The sequence below is a fragment of the Akebia trifoliata genome, chromosome 3, assembly GCF_017979445.1.
Source record: "Akebia trifoliata isolate Shusen 1 chromosome 3, ASM1797944v1, whole genome shotgun sequence".
NCBI lineage: Eukaryota > Viridiplantae > Streptophyta > Magnoliopsida > Ranunculales > Lardizabalaceae > Akebia > Akebia trifoliata.
In genome coordinates, this window is record NC_141377.1 from 6907582 (window position 1) to 6926964 (window position 19383).

At 32.2% G+C, this 19383-nt stretch overlaps 1 protein-coding gene across 3 annotated transcripts in view; it reads left to right on the forward strand.

Moving 5' to 3' along the window:
* LOC147405803 (diphthine--ammonia ligase-like) overlaps positions 1-19383 on the forward strand; it is a 113094-nt gene that overhangs the window by 70041 nt on the left and 23670 nt on the right. Inside the window, exons 4-7 of one of the 3 annotated variants that reach the window (XM_086433673.1) lie at positions 1660-1875; positions 2946-3257; positions 3469-3541; positions 4916-5132. In XM_086433673.1, the coding sequence (XP_086289799.1) occupies positions 3133-3257; positions 3469-3541; positions 4916-5032 (315 nt within the window). In that variant the 5' untranslated portion in view covers positions 1660-1875; positions 2946-3132 and the 3' untranslated portion in view covers positions 5033-5132. The other 2 variants (XR_015176098.1, XR_015176099.1) reach the window with 2 other exon arrangements.

The following is a 19383-nucleotide window of genomic DNA, read 5'->3' on the forward strand; positions in this document are numbered from 1 at the left end:
TCTATCCTTTCTTTGTTAGATGCCATTGTAAATACAGCTCTGATACCACTGATAAGGTCCCAATCAAGGCTGATAACAACAAAATAAACTATTCTCTTTGGGTGAGAATTAAACCACAATTGTTGAATGAATATTTTTTTCTTTTATTACTGCACTTCACTGGAACTTAAATAAAACAAAGTTTAACAACTTCTCCTAAACTTACGACTAACAAATGCAAAATAATAGCTAACAAATGCCAACAACTTTTTCCTATTCCTAAGCATATGAAATTGGAACTAAATTAGTAACAGAATTGAATCGGCTCTACTAGAAACAGAATTGAATCAACAGCTCCACTAGTAACAGAATTGAATCAGTTCCACTATGTTGCGTATTTTGGATTTGGCTTAGGAAGACGATCGGAACGACGTGGCTGTTTATCAGGTTTTGTTTTGGTTTTCATGATTTTTTTTTTTCTTTCTTTCTTGGATTACTGTTTAAATAGCTAAAGTACTGATATAATGACCTGATGCTTTTTGTTCTTTTTTTTTTCTTTCTAAATTTATTTTTTCCTTTTTTGTTTATCTATTTTATTCAGAGGATGCATATTTTGTATAGTTCTTTTTGAATTTAGAAACATCTATAACTTGCATCCATTGCAGAATAGTCACCAGAGACTTAGTTTATTACTGCTCAAAATGTAAATATGTTTAGGATGTTTTAATATTTTATATAGAGGTGACATGTGGATGCACAAACCATAGGTATGGAGATGCTGTGGGAAGGCTTGGGGTTTTTCTCAATGGTGATCTTGAGATTAACTGGGAGTGTACTCCAGGTTGTCAGGAAGGTTAGTTTGATCTGTTTTGGGTGATGGGTTCTTCATCTTTTTTTGCATGCTAGATGTTTTTATTATATGTTTCAATTTTCAAGGATGTATTTCATGGTGATGATCCTTTGATGGGTGTCAACTTTCAAGGGCTGTTGAAGTCTTGAAGATGTTTTGTATTTATACGTAGAAGTGTATGTAGATTTGTCTCAGTGATAGACTAAGCAGTTCTAGTGTTTATATCTCTCGTTGTTTTAAGTATTATAGATCAAAACATGTACCTTACGGCAATGTTTGTGATGACATGTACCTTTGAACTATAAAATTAGTTTCTGTGTTGATGTGGCAGTGCTCGGAGAATCATAGATTTCTTTCCTTGTATCTCGAGGAAAGAAATCTATGATTCTGTGTACTGCCACATCAGCACATTGTTGAACATGGTGGCGAACAAAGTCAATGTAGCACGACTCTTCAAGAAAAGGTATCATCTAGACGTACTGGGTTTTGTTCCCTTCACCTCCCTCATCAATATGGCATATTAGACTTGCCCTTCTGGATTCAAAATTTTATTTTGGAGTGTTAGTATACAGCCATGGAGGACATGTATTATTGATATTTCTGTCTCTCTTTATCAATTTCAGTTCCAACATAGAAAGAAAAAGATCCCATACCCCTAAAACATTTTCTTTCTGAAAATAATGAACAATAATGCAGTACTACATACCAGGGAACCTATGCTAACAGATACTCTAAGTTTATAAGCCAGTACCTTCACCCCATGTCTCTTGCACTACTATTAACAAATCCTACTTGACTTTATCAAGGATTAATCACATTTTTTTTAGCAGATTATGCTATGGGTAGCAATTCCCTCTCTGTTGGATAGAGGATTGACGACGGTGGTGATGACAGTGTTCTTGATAACGTTCCTTTTCCAATATCTCCTAAAAATCTACCACTCCGTCTGCCTCTTACATTGTATGCAAACCTTCTCTAGATATATTTTTGGCACTGTTTGGTGGGGTATTGCACTTAACATTATCGCGTACTTTGCTGCATCACATGTAAATATTCGTTCGACTTCACTATCACCATATCGATAACTTCTCTAGTTTTGAGTCTATGTCACTTAACAGTTTCAATAAATTTTTTTATCTATATTGGAGGTACCATAGAGATTGATTTGTTTTTCTTTCCGATATATATATATATGTACAGGGATATTATTGATCGAAGATTAGGCTTACTAAGTAGCATTTTCCTTTCGAAATCCTTGTTCAACTTGAACCAAATTAAAGAAACAAAGTTGCTTTTATGTCTAAAATTACCTCATTCATCATTTTCCTTTACAAAGACTCTAGGGTTTCTCTCTTTCCACACACACCATAAAATAGTTAATATGGTTCTTCCTCTAGTATTAATTAAAATCATAACATGCTCATCAGTTTGAAAATAAATAGCCCCTAAAAATGAAAAATCCAAAACACTTAGAATAAGAAAAAGAAATGGGACAATTGTAGGGAATTTGATGGGACAACGACCTAACATTTGATTATTAATGCTTTTAACATTTTGTCTTTTTTTTTTTCTTCTTATTTTTGCACATGACATAGTTTACTATGATTTCTCCACAAGTGCAAAGTTGGCTAAGCAAAGACGACTACTTTGGATAGAACTTTTGGTCCCCAAATGAAAGCTCCACCAAATGACTTATCATTAGGTGAATTTTTTTTTTTTTTTTGATCGATACAATTAGGTGAATTAGATAGGGACAACTTTAGTATATGAGATATATAATAGTTTGATAATTCATCGTAGGGTTACATGCGAGAGTGAAATTGAACAAAGAAATTAAGATTTTAGGGGGGCTTTTGATAGAAGCATGTAGAGAATTGTCGGATGGTAATTTCTTTCCAAGTGGTGATGAATTACTCTGGAGGGTAGAATTTTAATACTATGGGGACCATTTATATGTAAATCATACTTTGTTTTGTGTACACTATTTTTTTTTTTAATGCTTTTGTCATTCTCTTCTAAGGTTTCATGATCACATGATTGATAAATCTAACTTGATTCACATCAATAAACAAAAAAAAAAAAAAAAAAAAATCTAACTTGATTCACATGTGAATAGGTGGCGTGTGTGTGTTGGTACTTGCTTGGAATCCAAAGGGCTGTAAAATGCCTTAGAGAGCAATGTAGGACCACATATGGGTGTGGGCTAATGGCATTAGCATGTAAAGAGCCTATTTATTATGGAACAACCATGGTGAAAGATATAGCAAGATTGGTTTGGGCAAGAGAGCAAACGTGTCAGATCTATGTGTATAGAAAGTGCCGATAATTTTGATTATGGAGCTTACAAATGGACAGTGCAGCTGTTTAAGAACAATAGCCGTTTGGAGAAGATATTATTTGCCATCTTTTGGGGCTTAATGACTCTGAGGTAAGATACAAATTTCTTAATTTTGACTCATGGTAAGGTGTTACTAGATTATACAACGCTCATTATCATCGAAGTTTTATTCTAAAGACTTGGGAAAACAGATTGCATAACTGTAGCACCATCTACATCCATTGAATGAGTATGTCAAGTTGGATTGTATTATTTGTTTTATGCCATAAATAGGGGTTTTCATTTTTTTATGTTCTCGCAGGCTCTATGGTATAAATGTATGCGGTGAAGGAGGAGAATATGAAAGACTAATACTTGACTGCCCTGTTTTTAAAGTAAGTTTATCGTTTTCATCTCTTCTAGCAATATAATTTATTTTCCAGCATATGAATCATTGTGTGAATGTGTACTTTTTAAAGGTCATTCATAAAAATCCAAGCATATGAATTACTTTAATACTGTATTTAGAACTTTTATATTGAAGGTTTACTGATTACTTGAACTTCAAGCTTCGATTCATAACTCAGTTTTTTGACATTTTGCAATGCAACTCTGATGTCTTGAGTGTCAATTCCAACTTACCTTCGAAAAAATATGCTTGAACTTCCACAATTTCCATTTTCATTGTTATCATAAAAACAATTAACATTTATCATTTTGGTATTAAAAGAACATGCACGTGGTTAGGGGAATTCTTTGATAATTTCTACATGTTCAAATCTTTGACATATTAAGAATAATTTTTTCTTTGGAGGGATTATCTTCTGAATTAAAATATAGAGAAATTTCCCAAAACATGATCAACTTTTGACGAAATTCTGATTTCGGATCACTGTTCATTTTAATTCCCAAACCGTGTACAGGGATTTCACAGGTTTTGTAAGTGACTAACTCATAGGTTTAAAGTGACAATCTCAAAGGTTTCAAGTAGCTCTCTCACAGGTTCGCTACTTTTTAGCTAGATTGTCACTTGAAAAACCTGTAATCTCGTACATCATGTTTGGGGAATGAAAATGAACAGTTAGCCGAATTGGAATTTCGTTATACTTATCTCACGAAATAGTAATTTACTCTAAAATGTACATTATAACTGTGCGTAGTATACTGCTTGGTTAATCTTTGCTGGAATTAGTTTCTTTTGGAGGAGAACAATGGATTTCGTGGTTAAACTAGTTAAAGTAATCTAAACCCTCCAACTGCATTAATTAAAGCACAGATATAAGATTGTTTCCTTGCATGGATTTCTCCATGTTTTTATTGACTTTGCTCATTTGGTTTAAATGTAGGATATTTCTCCAAATAAAGATTAATAAAACTTTTGTAGTAACTAAAGTACCAAACTATAGAAGTTTGCAAACACTTTTTTAAAAATTGACTATATTCTAAAATCAAGTGGATGGATATATCCAGTTGGACTTTAAATTTGGTGGAAACTGGTCTCTGTTGACTGCAGAGATGACTACCTTTGTTTTTTTTTCCCAATCGAGTGCAATTTTTTTCTCATATTGATTTTGTTTACAAGATCAGGCTTTGTTAATTTATGTAGATGAAAATCAATCTTTCATTTTCCATTTGTTCTACATAGCATAATCAGTGTCATGTGTTTCTAACCTCAAGCAAATGTCAGCATCTCTCTTGTATCTTGGGACCTCTTTGAGCTGTTTCCTGGGTTTTGCAAGTAATTTGTATGTATTTGTGGTTCACAATAGGAGATTGAGAATGAGAAACTAGAGCTAGAACATGTTCAAATAATGGAGGAGAGGATTGCGTGTGCAAAATCAAAAGTTGGATTCCTCCCTAAGATCCTCATCCTCATAAATAGTTAAACACATTTGTAAAACACACATTGTTTCTTGTAAAAGTGGCGTTTGTTTTAAAAATCTAGAAAAATAATAAATAAAACAAATATTAAATTTGAAGTTGTTAGGACCTGTGTACTATATAATGTAAGGTTTCATATGGTGTAGATCTCAAGGAGAGCTTGTTATACTTTAGAATAAAAAAACTTGTTAATTAATTTTAAAATATGACACTAATTCCAAAGATTAGATAAATTTTATTTATAATTATTGAACTAGGTCATACGGGGTATTTGTCAAAATCTGGAATTGCAATATATGATAAACATATGTTTATAAAAAACATGAAAAAGATGTACCAAAATGAAACAGCTCATTAGTAATCTTTTAAGCCAACTTGCCTCATTGCAATTTTACCTACCCCATCCTTGGTGAATGGTCATTAAAAGAATTAGATTTATTAGTGATTTCAAGAAAATGATTTGATTGTTATATGAGAATAATGCATAAATATAATTGATTTAATTTTTACTTTGATTTTAACTATTGTCTTTACTCATCATCCTTAGATCTAAACCGTTAAATGTTTTTCATAAGAGGAAGATCAATAATTTGATATTTTAATCTAGCAACCTCCTTTCATTACTACCCCAGTGACGTCCTACCCAGATAAAATGGAAAACTAGTTAAAGGAATCTTGCAGAGGGAATTCTTTCTAAATAGTTCCTAAGTTTTTAGTGGTTACTTGGTAGGACATTTAATAAATTTTTCTTTGTAAATGGTCCATGCACCTTCATGTCCTACATTTCTCACGATTGAATGGTTAAACCATTCATACTAATGGTATTCATGCAAAAATTGGATTTTTGACACCTCAATCAAGTTTCTGAGATTCTATTTCGTCGGAAAGGATTTAAGAAAGAAGAAAAAATCATTTTCAAGAGGTTTTTTAAATTTTTTGAAGGTGTACGTAAAAAAAACTAGGGTTTTTTACACTTTTTTCTCAGTTTTTGGATGAAAATCGATGCATAATGGTTCTTTTGGTTAAAATCATTTAAAGAAGTCATTATCTCAAGTTTTTAGTCAATCTTTCCATGGATTTTAGTCGAAAAACCGCAAAAATTGAAAATGTGTGGGTTTTACTAGTGTTGAGTTCACAACTTCTGCAGAGCAGAGACTTCTTTTTCTGGATTGTTCTTTTGAATTTGTTTGGAAGGATACAAATCAGGCAACAGATTTTGTAGTGAAACAGGGTACCTTTTTCAAAGGTTTTTTCGTTGATGAAGAAATGTGTAATGTTACTCAGGAACTGTTGAGAATTGTTGAGGAAGATTTAACTTGTATCTACACTCGATAGTAATGTTTTCAGGGTGGGGTCCCTTTAACCCTAGCCTATCAATTTAAAAAAAAAAAAAAAACTTCTTATATAATAAAATCAGTGAATTAGACAATAATTAAAAAAACATCGAGTTCGACAATAAAAATTATGAGCTCGATAGTATGAGGGCCCATTAAAAAAGAAAACGTTTACTAAATGTCATGTCATATATATATATATATATGGAGACGGTGCAAATGGCCACGCTGAACTTTTCAAATATTGTAAATACCCCTGGATAGTGGGTAGTGGTTATTTGAGAGAGATCCTTCTGATTTCAAACATTGTTTTAGAGATTACCTTACAAGAATAGTTGGGATACAGCTACGTTCCAAGCTGATCACATGCTCTTGATCTCAATCTTCTCTAATAAATTACTAACAAATGACAATAATGCCATTTTTTTAATTTGTAACCAAAACCATGATCTTTTCACAAAAAATAAGCATCTTCAAGCTCTTCAATTCTTATGATGCATATATTATTTTTCAAGCAGTTACCAAATTATGTTATGAAATCATCTTATTTTTCGGGAGAATACACGTTTCTAGACTATTAAAAAAAAAGTGTTTTTGGTTCTCAATTTATTTTTTAAACAATTAAAAAACTATTATTAAATATGTTAAAAATGACTTTGATATTAAGAGTGCAAAATACAAATTATGACCATATTGTCCCAAGATTTGAAATACCCTTCTTTTTTCCCTCAAAATCAATCACTTCTTTGGCCCTTGATTTAATTTCTTCAAAACAATCATCTTCTACCTTAAGATATTATATCTACTTCAACCTTCAAACCTTAATGAAATATACGATTTTTTTAGGAGATAGAAAATGAGTAAAAAAAATCTATGATTTTCTTCAAATGATTAAGGCAAAGATGAAAATAATGGGTAATTATACATATCCTGCACAAACTAACAAATTCAAATATCCTCCAACCTTTGACCAACAAGTCCGTTGATCAAATAAGGGTGTGGGCAGGGGAATGCTCTTTTCACCAACAAAATGGAACATCGAATCGTTAAGATCACGAAATGAGATTTTCTTCTTAAAGCAATCTACGATAACATCATAGTTTGACGCCCCCAAATGAATTAAGTCAGCCACTAATTCCTTATCTGCAATATGAATTACACACGATCGACACACCTGATTGATCTTTACACTATTGCCCATCGAAGTGACAACACATATGAAAACTCTCAATGACTTTGAATCCAAACCCAAAGTAGATGCAAATGATGGGGCAATAAAGGAATGTGCTGAACTAGTGTCCAATAAGATTCTTGCCCAAGAATTATACATAAGAAGTGTACCTTCCACCATATGATTCGTAGCTCTAGCATCTGATTGAACTATAGCAAATGCCCAGCCCTAAGTTCTAAGCCTTGGTCGTTACAAGTTATGTTGCTGTTGTTGTTGGTATTGTTGTGGACGAAGAAATTGTGGTTGTTGTTGATAAGGGGGGTACTACATGAGGAATTCGCTGTATGCCTCCTTGAGGACAATCCCACTGAAGATGACCAGGTTGGCCATACTTATAACAAGTTTTTTGCCCCTAGACTGGTTGTATCTGCTGAGCACCTTCTAAAGGGCACTCTCGATGGAAATGTCCCACTTGGCCCCATCCATAACAAATCTTCTGTCCTTGAGACGATTGTTGTTGCAGAATTATCTTTTTTCCTTTTACTAGGTTCAATTCTCTACTGACTCTCCCTCGATTTTTTCCCTTGATCCTTCCACGGATTGTCTCAAATTCTCTTAATATCTTGTAGTTCACCTTCTACAAATTAAGCGTTTCCTACCATTTCAGTGTAGATGTGAACCCTTGTACCTATTAACTTCTCCCGAATGGATGGTCGAAGTCCCAAACAGAATTTCTTCAACTTTAGCTCTTCGGTAGCTACTAAATGTGGTGTAAAATGTGACAACTCAGCAAATTTGGCCTCATATTGACCAATTGATAATGTCCCTTGAATCATATCCATAAATTCTCTCATCCATTGGTCTTGGACCACCTCTTGGAAGTATTTCTCCAAGAATACCTCCTCAATTTGAGCCCAAGTCATCTCATCTATATTTATAGCCCTCCTAATCGAAACCCACCAATAATCTACATCACCCTCCAACATAAATGTTGTTAATGGTATCCGATGATCGTTTGTAGTTGCTAGTAGGTACAAAATCTTTATAATCTGCTTGAGCCATTTTCTAGGTTCCATCGGAACAGGCTTTCCCTGAAATATTGGTGGATTTAGCCCTTTGAACTCTTTTATCGTTGCCACTCTAACACTTCCTTAATTCCTAACAAGAAGCTCTTGAGCTTGATGTCTCGCTGCTGGTACTTTCGGAGCACGGTGCATTGTCATTGCCTATTGTCTACAAGTAGGAGAAATCCTAATTGCACCCCCTCTAAGTCGAGCCATAATCTATGTAAAGATAATTTATTCAGGACCTTAATATAAATAATATTAGTAATGATAATTCCTTTTAAAGTTAGGTACATCAAGGTTCTCTATGTCATTTATTTGGATCGTTCGCAATATTTTCTTGATCCCTAGGATCTACTAATTGATACTCTATTACTACTTTGTCAGACCCTTGATTCTAGAAGTTCGTAACCATCATGCATTGTCTAAATCTCAATACAAAATCTAGGGGTGAGAAATTTTTTTAAAATCTACTATTATAGTTTGATAGTAATTCTGGATACACAAATTTGAACTTCTCTTCTGAAAAAAACACAAAAAAGAATTTTCACAGCTTGACCTTTGATCACTCTAAAATCTATGGTCCATGTTCTTTTTTCCTACATGCTTTTGATTCAATTATATAACAATAAAAAATACAGAAAGCTTTTATAATATTTATTTTCTAATTTATACATATCTTTAATTCAATATTTACAAACACATATTTCTATTTTAGAAAATGTAATCCCAAGTACGCCGGTTTCTAAAATAATTAATTCTCTGTGAAAGTTTATGTGGTTTATATCTTGGGAAACTCAAGAAGTTATAGCTTAAAAAAAATACAGAACTGAAATTTTTTCTAAACATTGTTTTTTTAAAATAAATTCACAAATCAAGTATAGTAGAAAATTAGTTTCTGCTGTCTTACTCTTACGTTCTTGACAAAAATTCTAGATCAATTTATCAAAATAAAATGGGGTTAATTTTCTAAGAAAGTACACTCAAAATACTTCAATATAGACTATGGAACTTCTAAAAATTTACAGAATTGATTGGTTAAAGCTCTGTACAAAACAGAAGAAAAAAGTTTCTGTTACAATTTTGACAACACTTTTCTTTGAAAATAATTCTCAAAAAAGTATTTAAACTGTATTGTTTTTTTTGAAATTTTTTTCGTTAAAACCCATGAAAGTCAGTGAAACAATAAAATTTGCTCACCAATTTTAAACTCTTATAAAATTTTCACAATTTATTCATTCCAACTAATTCTAATCGAACAGATTTCTCATTTTCATCAAATTTACGCAACAAACACTAATGATTTTGATATATTTTCATAATATTAATTGAATTCTTAAATATAACAATTCAAAAAGGGAAATCTTAAAATGTTCATAACAAAATAACTCTTGTCTCTAAATTTATTGATAATACCACCCAATCATGAATTTAATAAAACCTTCAATATGAATTAAATTTAAATTTATTATATAAGTTCTTGAATTTAATTATCACAACCAAATAGTTCCACTAGAAATACATGAAAATACAAAATAAAAATAAAAAGAATACATTAAAATTAGGACTAGAAATTTCTTCTCAAAGTCTTCTTGCCCATCATCGCCGCCTATCTCAAATCTGAAAAAAATTTGGTAAACAACCATGAGTCCTAAGACTCAATAGGATCTTTCTTTCTTTCCAAAGATTATTAAAATAATAAGAAAACATGGCATGCTTCAAAACATATACAACGTATTCAATTAATCCATGGAAAACATTAACGCAGAAATATGTATCGCTTCAATTATTTTCTAAAAATAAATATAGTGAAATGTACAAGGGTCGATTTTCACTCTTGCTCAGCCAAGCTTTCCTCGCCGGTTTTCATACCAGTTCGGCCAAACTCTAAATCCCAAAACACAGGATTTTCCTCAAGGGTATTTTCTTTTATCTAAGAACATCTCATTCAACTTGTTCACTTTGGGGTGAATATTTCCTACCTAAAATCCTCAGCCTCATAAATAATTAAACACACATATAACATATATAAAAATAAACAAAATAAACAAAATAAAAAATAAAATAAAATAAATCTTAGAAAATCCTACATTATATTGTTTGACTCATACCCATTTCATATTAAACACATAATTTTTAGAGAAAAGAAGTCACCTAACTGATTTTTTTGGAATGGAGAATTTTCACTTATTTACGCATTTGTTACCGTTTTAAGTTGCTCCTCTTCTAAAAATAATTTCAGCCACGTGTAAGAAGGATAGTAAGAATTGAAGAAGCAAGAGGAGGATACTATATGTGATAAAAAGAAAAGGTGATTTAAAGGTATTAATAATAAAAAAAATTTAATCCCTCTCCAACATCTCAAATCCAAATCTCTTAAGTCCTTTGATTTTTTGAAACATGGGTCAACCAAAACATCACTTCAATTAGATTTAATCCCTCTCATCAATTTGTTAAAAGTCATGAGCATTATAATAAAGACAAGTGCCTCAAACTTAATATCTAAAATTCAAAAAATAGAGAGATTGTAGTGATAATAAGTGCTTACACTATATGTGGCTACTCCTCCTCAAACTACAAATAGGACACGTCCCTCAATTTCTCCAACCACAACACAAACTTATGCAAACTACTTAAATGCCTTTGATCAAACTACCCCTCAATCATCTAGTATTTACATTAGAAATGACATCTATTTATTGAACTATATTAGATTTCTTCAAAATAATATGACAATAAATAAATAAAGGGTGCCACATATACTAATAGTTATAGAAAGGAACTAAGAAATTTAAGTGGGAAAATACAAATATTCGCTGAATATGAACTTCAAATGGGCATAATTTCAATTGATTATTATAATAACAATTCAAAAAGTTAATAAATGACAATAACTAGTTATTGCCTATAATTGGCATCTCAATGTTTTCTATAGAACATATACTTACATTCATCAAGAAGGAATTTGGTTTACTTTCCTTATTTTTTGAAACAAAGAACCAAAGTGGATCACATAGCATTATTTCGAGTGTTCATATGCCATGGTTTTGAAACTTATAGGAACCCATGACAATTTGGTGGATTACAAGAAATTCATTGTGTATCACCGGTGAGATTGACTCACTCAAGATCCAAAATGAATCACCGAATGATATTTTGAAAATCTCGGCCAAGTTTATTAAAATTTAGCCAAGTCATCCGGTTTTAATTATTTTTGAAACAAAATAATCAATAATAATTAAATATTTGTGATATATATAAAATATGATTTTTTTGATTTAGCATTGATTAATTCACCTTAATAGAAAATTAATAATTGCGGGTGAAATTTTTTCAACACCCCACCAAAAAGTAGGATATGTGTCTTGACAGGATAGTCAAAATAAAATCTACCTTAGAGATTAGGGGTGCACATTGGATTGGGTAAATCCGAGATCCGAACCAATCCGAAGCCTTTGGATTGGATTGGTTCGGATTAAACACACCCACGGTTCGGGTACGGATCGAAGAAAAAAAATTCGATTAATTTGGTTCGGTTCCGGATTAGGATATAATAGAGTCGAACCAATCCGAAAATCGAACCAATTATTTATGTATATATATATATAATTATTTAAAAAATAAAAATTTCGATTTTTTATTTCTTTTTTTTTCTTCCTGTTCGAAGAATTCTGAAAACAAAACCCTAGCCGCTGTCGTTCTTAATCTTAGTCGTCTCTCTCACTCACCTCACCTCACCGCCTCGTCAACTTATCTGAAAACGAAGATTGAACTCTCTCTCTCTGATTCAAAAAGCTTCGATAAATCTCTAAGCTATCGATCTCTTAGGAGCCTTCAATTAATGGTAAATAAATTTAAATTTTTATCGAATGGATCTTCAATATATTTCTTATTTGTTTAGGAAAATAACATAAAATGACTTAAATGCCATTATTTTAAACCTCAAGCCAAAACCCCTTCATTTTTCTTGGAGAATTTTTTTCATTTTCAACTTATTGAACTCATCATCTATCTCATCTTGTATAAAATCTATTGTTTTCTACTTATTGAACCTCATCTGTATCAAGTTTCTTAAATGAAATATAGAAAATTTTTAATTTTTTATTACCCCAAAGTCCACACTTAAAAAAACTCCTACTTGTTTTTAAGGTTTGAAGATTGGAGGAGATAGAATGTTTGGATTGAGGAAGAAGGTATCTATCTTCAATAAGTATGAGAACTGAGAATAGATCCGTACCAAGATTGGATTGGATTGGTTTGATTCTATAGGGTAATTGGATTGGTTCGGTTTCAAATTTGTAGAACCGATCATGTTTGGTTCGATTCCAATTTTGCCAAAATCCGAATCAATCCAAACCATGTGCACCCCTATTAGAGATCACAAATACTTGATCAAAATATGAATCAAGAACCGTAAGCCAATTTACCTCTTATCAAACTAATGTATGAAGTCTGACTGAGAAAAATTAAAGTTAGTTTCCCTATGATATGTGAAGCGCAATTTCAGCAAATTTCCAATTAAGTGTATTTTGTAATTTCATCTAAAATGGTTTGCTTCCCAAATTTAATTTACTTGTGCAGGAATTAAGATTACTAACAAAAAAAAAAAGTTCATAATAGCCAAAAGCATTTGGATAAAGTCAATATACCCAAAGTACCCTTATAGGATATTTTGATCATTGTATATTATAAAAAGAGACAATCTAAGGCCGCACCAAATTTTTCTAAGAGCACCCCATGATATTAATGAAGATTAACACACATCTTTAGGTGCTTTTAGTAAAAGTTGGTGTGGCAATAGAATTTCTCTGTAAAGAAAACAAATTCTTGTAAAAGTCAATTACACATTCTAATTGGTCGATGAACCTTCCTTTCCATTCAACGAATCTTATAAAAAAATTACGTTTATTTTAAATATCTAAAAAATATTATATATATATATATATATATTAAATTGAAAGTTGTCATGTCCTCTGTATGTTATATAATTTAAGGTTGCTTAAGGTATGGATCTCAAGGATTCTGGAGTAATTTAATAGAAAAAACATGTTTAACTAATTTTAAAATATATAACACTAATCATTTAAATATTAAATAAATCTTATTTATATATTTGAAAGAAATTAAACAAACACACACACACATGGCATGGTTTCTCTCACTTAATAACATCCATCGTAGCATAGTTCCTACTCGGATATATGGCTAAGAGACAAACAAACTACCAATATTTCGCATCACCCAATTATACATTACAAATATTCAAATATGTTTCCTAATCTTGTTCCCTTTTAGATCAAACAAGGGAAAACTATAGGAACTATGATGAACACAAATAAAAAGAAATTTAAAATAAAAATAAAAAGTACATGACACTTTGCACAACATGCGAGCCTGGACATACTTGAAATAGAATTGAGTGAACGAACTAATCTCAAAGTAAGAAAGCATCGATGTTCTCCAACATGTATGCTAGGACTCTGTCTATTAAAAAAGCATCCACACGCCACAACATGCAGAAGGATCCATGGGACTAGATAACTAATTAATCAAAATAAACGATCGTCATAATTAAGGAAAAAAAGAAGAAATTTGTTCAACCAATATTGTAAAATTAAAAATTAAAACTAAAAACAAAAAATGTACTTACATGACATGTTGTTCAAACAAGTTCTGGAATTTCACAATCTTCACTCATTGTATGAGTAACATCTACATTTTGTTCCACTGGTTCGATACGCTGAGTGTCAATTGCAGGATCGGCGGTTATAAAGCTAGTAATGCCAGTTCCATCTGGAAATGACCAATGAATTTTATGCTCTAACGGTTCAACTTTGCAAAGGAATTTCAAGACAAATCTTGCTCTTTCTTCACGTTCTATAATGGGACCCTCGAGAACATGTTTGAATATGGCAAGTGGGAGTTGAGGGAGGAAAAAGTGCAATATGTCCACAAATATGTGTTCCATGTGAACATATAACTCGTTGATTGATGTGTATGTTCTCCGTGGCTCTTGTCCGATGATAAACTCATAGAAGATGTCTATTACTTTTCTTGGATGTAGATTTTCATCAAGGAACCACCTAGTTTGATCAGATGTCACTTTTAATTCTTTAATAATCCCAAGGGCACAACGTATGTCCAATTGAAGCTGCGATCGAGAACCTCCATCCATAGATTTCTTAAACGATGGTGAATAACATTTTTTAACCGTGGGTTTAATGAATCTCGTATGAAACCAATGGCATGCATTGTCCCTGTTCATCCACAATTCTTTTGCTGTTGCACATCTACTCTTGCAATCCGTGTCTTTGGCATTCACTTTCTCGTCAATGAAACAAATGATTTCGAAGGCTTCATCTAAGCTTTGAACTAGAGAAGAAATAAGGGTATCTGGTAGAGCAACGATAGCAACCCTTGCAATGATTATTAGTAAAAGACAAGAGAATTTGTTCTCATGTGAACTGGACACCGGATTGGTAGTTGACTCTTCAGATGGAGTAGTTTGGGAAAGCAATCGGATTAGATGAGTCGGAGAATCCTTTTCATGTTTCTCCATCAATCTCTTTATCTCCTTTTCACCGTTTCCTTGTATCCACTCTTGCACATCCATACGGACTATTTCATTGTTTCTTTGTTTACCAAAACAAACTTTAGAGGTTGCCATCAAACACAGCTTTAACACAAAAGATACGAGAATAGCCAATAAATACGATGTTATGGTCAACACGAATAATATCCACGGGCCATTAATTGCGATCGTTTGAAAGATAAACATGAGGCTCATTCTAGAGATTTTGAAGAATGCCAGACTGCGGAGCTTTATCGAAAATGATGAAACCCAGGAAGAAGGGAAGAAGTAAATATCAGAAATTTTTATTTTGTACCGGATTTTGAATCCAAACCACCATCTCAATACACTTGCTATATTTCCTATTAGGACAGTAATAATTTGAGTTGAAACCACCATCCACATTGACCATTTATAAGCAGAGATTCCACATCGAAACTCCACCTCCTTAAAAAAAAGCAATCGAAATGCGGCTTGTGAGAGAACCAGTGTGCAAAGTGTGGACAACATGCCCATACCGATCCAAACTATGCAATTCTTGAGTTCCTTCTTAGCTTTTTTTTTATAGTGGGATACATAAAACAATTTCAATCTATGTACCATATTGTTACTCTCTGGATTTCGAGAGTCACTCATATTAAGTTGATCATCAATGTTCGAATATGGGGAAATATTAAGAGGGTGATTTACTTTGAACAAGGACCAAACCATTCCGAGCAAGAATATCATGCAGGACATAATTATGACATGCTCTACAAGGAATGAGAAGATCACACCAGTGACAATCTGTATACAAACATTGACAATCACAGTTACTACGAAAATGCTCAAGGAGATGATATTCGAAAAGCATTCAGAATCACTCTGAGTTGGGAGTGAAATTGAGAAAAAACTCATCGAAATGCATATTAAGACAGTGCCAGTAAGTTTGGATAGTTGATCTTGAGCAGAAGGCATTGAACTAGTGAGATCTACAGGAAGCTTTGTAGCTATGGCGAGGAGAGTGAGTGTAAGTGAGTTGAGTGAGAAGAATCGACAAGGAATCCATGGCTTCCTATAACGCAACCCATTTAATAGATCACAAATCATAAATAGAAAACATACCGAAGTGGCTGCTGCTGTATATATGCCAATCAAAGGAATTGGTGAAGAATACATGTTTTCATCATCATGGGATGTTGCATTGATACATGAATGGATCGCCATTTTCCCTTCTTTGATGGATCAAACAAGCAAGCCTTCTTCTTCTCCTCAAAGTTCAATAACATATGGACCTAAGCATTCAATGTTTTTTTTCTCCATGTTCCCAATTCAGTTTCTAACTTGAGGACGATTCTCTATTTGACCCCTACTTAGTAAAGGATGACTAGAAAATTCTTGATAGTTCATGCTTGTTGACAAAGAATTTAAGGTACCCTTTAAGGGTATTTTGGTCTATGGTCCTCGTATGTTAGAAAAAATTCTGGCAAAAGATCCTAATTGGCGGATGAACTTTCCTCTCCATTAAATTATATCTTGTAAAAGAGTTGTTGCTTGATTTAAAAATAAAAAAAATAAATAAATAAAACAAATATTAAATTTGGAGTTGTTAGGACCAGTGTATTTATATAATTTAAGGTTTCATATGGTGTAGATCTCAAGGAGAGCCTGTAATACTTTAGAATAAAAAATCTATTTTAAAATATGACACTAATTCCAAAGATTAAATAAATTTTATTTATAATTATTGGACTAGGTCATACGGGGTATTTGTCAAAATCTGGACTAGCTCCTTAGTAAACTTTTAAGCCAACTTGCCTCATTGCAATTTTTTCACCTACCCCATCGTTGGTGAATGTTCATTAAAAGAATTAGATTTATTAGTGATTTCTAGAAAATGAAAAAATGTTACATGAGAATAATGCATAAATATAATTGATTTAACTTTTACTTTGAGTTTAATTATGGTCCTTACTCATCATCTTTAGATCCAAACCATTAAATGGTCTTCATATGAGGAAGATCAACAATTTGATATTCTAATCTAGCAATCTCCTTTCACTATTGCCCCAGTGACGTCCTACCTAGATAAAAGGGAAAAGTAGTTAAAGGACCCTCGCAGAAGGAATTCTTTCTAAATAGTCCTTAAGTTTTCAGTGGCTACTTGGCAAGACATTTAATAAATTTTTATTTCTAAATGGTCCATGCACCTCATTTCCCACATTTCTCACGATTGAATGCCCTAACCATTCAAATTCCTCGTATTCATCCAAAAAGTGGATTTTTACACCTCAATCGAGTTTTGAAGATTCTATTTCGTCAGAAAACATTTAAAAAAGAAGAAAAAATCATTTTCAAGGTTTTTTTCAAATTTTTTTAAGATGTACATAAAAAAACTAGTGGTTTTTTTTTCCACTTTTTTCTTAGTTTTTGGAAGAAAATTGATGTATAATGGTTCTTTTGGGTTAAAATCATTTAAACAAGTCGTTATCTCAAGTTTTTAGTCAATCTTTTCATGTATTTTAGTAAATAAAAAAACTCAAAAATTGGAAAAGGGTGGGTTTTACCTAGGCCTGTCAACGGATAGTCGAAATCCGAATCCGAATCCGAATTCAAATTCGAATTCGAAAAATCGGATATTATCTAAATTTTTCGGATATCGGATTTGAATTCAGATGTATTTTAAGGATTCGAATAGATTTCGGATACGAATTCGGATATCACTACATCCGATTCGTTAATATCCGAACTGATCACATGCTCCTCTTGATCTCATTCTTCTCTAATAAACTACTAACAAATGACAATAATGCCATAATTTTAATTTGTAGCCAAAACCATGATTTTTTCACAATATATATATATATATATATATAGGGTCCCGTTCGGCACCCTAAGTTTTACCACACACTTTAACAAACATGTTTTGTCCTACATGGGTTAGAAGTTTTGGAATGGGCTGATTTTTGGTGAGGATGATCTCTATGGTGAGGAGATCATCCTCACCAAAAATCAGCTCATTCCAAAACTTCTAACCCCATAAAAAATGATTTACAAAAAATGGACGGTCCACGATTTTTCAACTTATAAACATGGGGTTAAACATTTCGGAATGGGCTGATTTTTGGAGAGGATGATCTTCTAATCATAGAGATCATCCTCACCAAAAATCAGCCCATTCCAAAACTTCTAACCCATGTAGGACAAAAAACGTTTGTTAAAGTGTGTGGTAAAACTTAGGGTGCTGAACATTTCCCATATATATATATATATATATATAATCAAAATATGTTGTGGAATCATCTTATTTTTTAGGAGAATACACTTTTCTAGACTATTAAATAAAAAAGTGTTTTTGGTTGACAATTAATTTTTTAAACGATTAAAAAGCTATTACTAAATATGTTAAAAATGACTTTGATATTAAAAGTGCAAAATACAAATTTTGACCATGTTGTCCTAAGGTTTGAAATACACTTCTTTTTCCCCTTAAAATTAATCACATCTTCGGCCCTTGATTTAATTTCTTTCAAAACAATCATCTTCAACCTTAAGATATTATATCTACTTCAACCTTCAAATTTTAATGAAATATAAGATTTTTTAGGAGATGCAAAATGAGAGAATTTTGAAAAAAACAATCTAGGATTTTCTTCAAATGATTAAGGCAAGGATGAAAATAAAGGGTAATTTATATATATCCCGCCACATTTTAGTGAATATTTGATATATCCCTTTATTTTTTAAAGTGATGAAATACTCCTTGATCTCAATCTTCGATGAGAAATGCCTTCGATTTTATTGGACACTCACAATGTGAAAAAAGCCCAAATTTGACGGCCTTAGGCTGTCAAATTTCATAAAATTAGACGGACTAAGAGGTCAAATTGGTGTCGAATTTTTCATTGTCGAATTTTTTTTTTCGACGTTCCGAAACTGTGAAATTAATGAAGGATTAGAGAAATTCGACAACTCTAAGACGTCAAATTTGGGAACATCAAGATTTTTTATAGTCCTAGACCATCAAAATTCAGTTTCTAAAATTCGTGGGCCTTGGCCCGTCAAACTTTTATGTCGAATTTTCCAATTTTCACGTAGTGACTATTACCTGACCAACATTTATTGTAGTTTTTCCCTCGACACTGTCATATTAAAACATGGACAATTCCCAAGATAAAAAATTGTGGAGTCAAGGATGACTGTTTCAGCAACAGAGGTTTGGGCTTGAGACAACAAA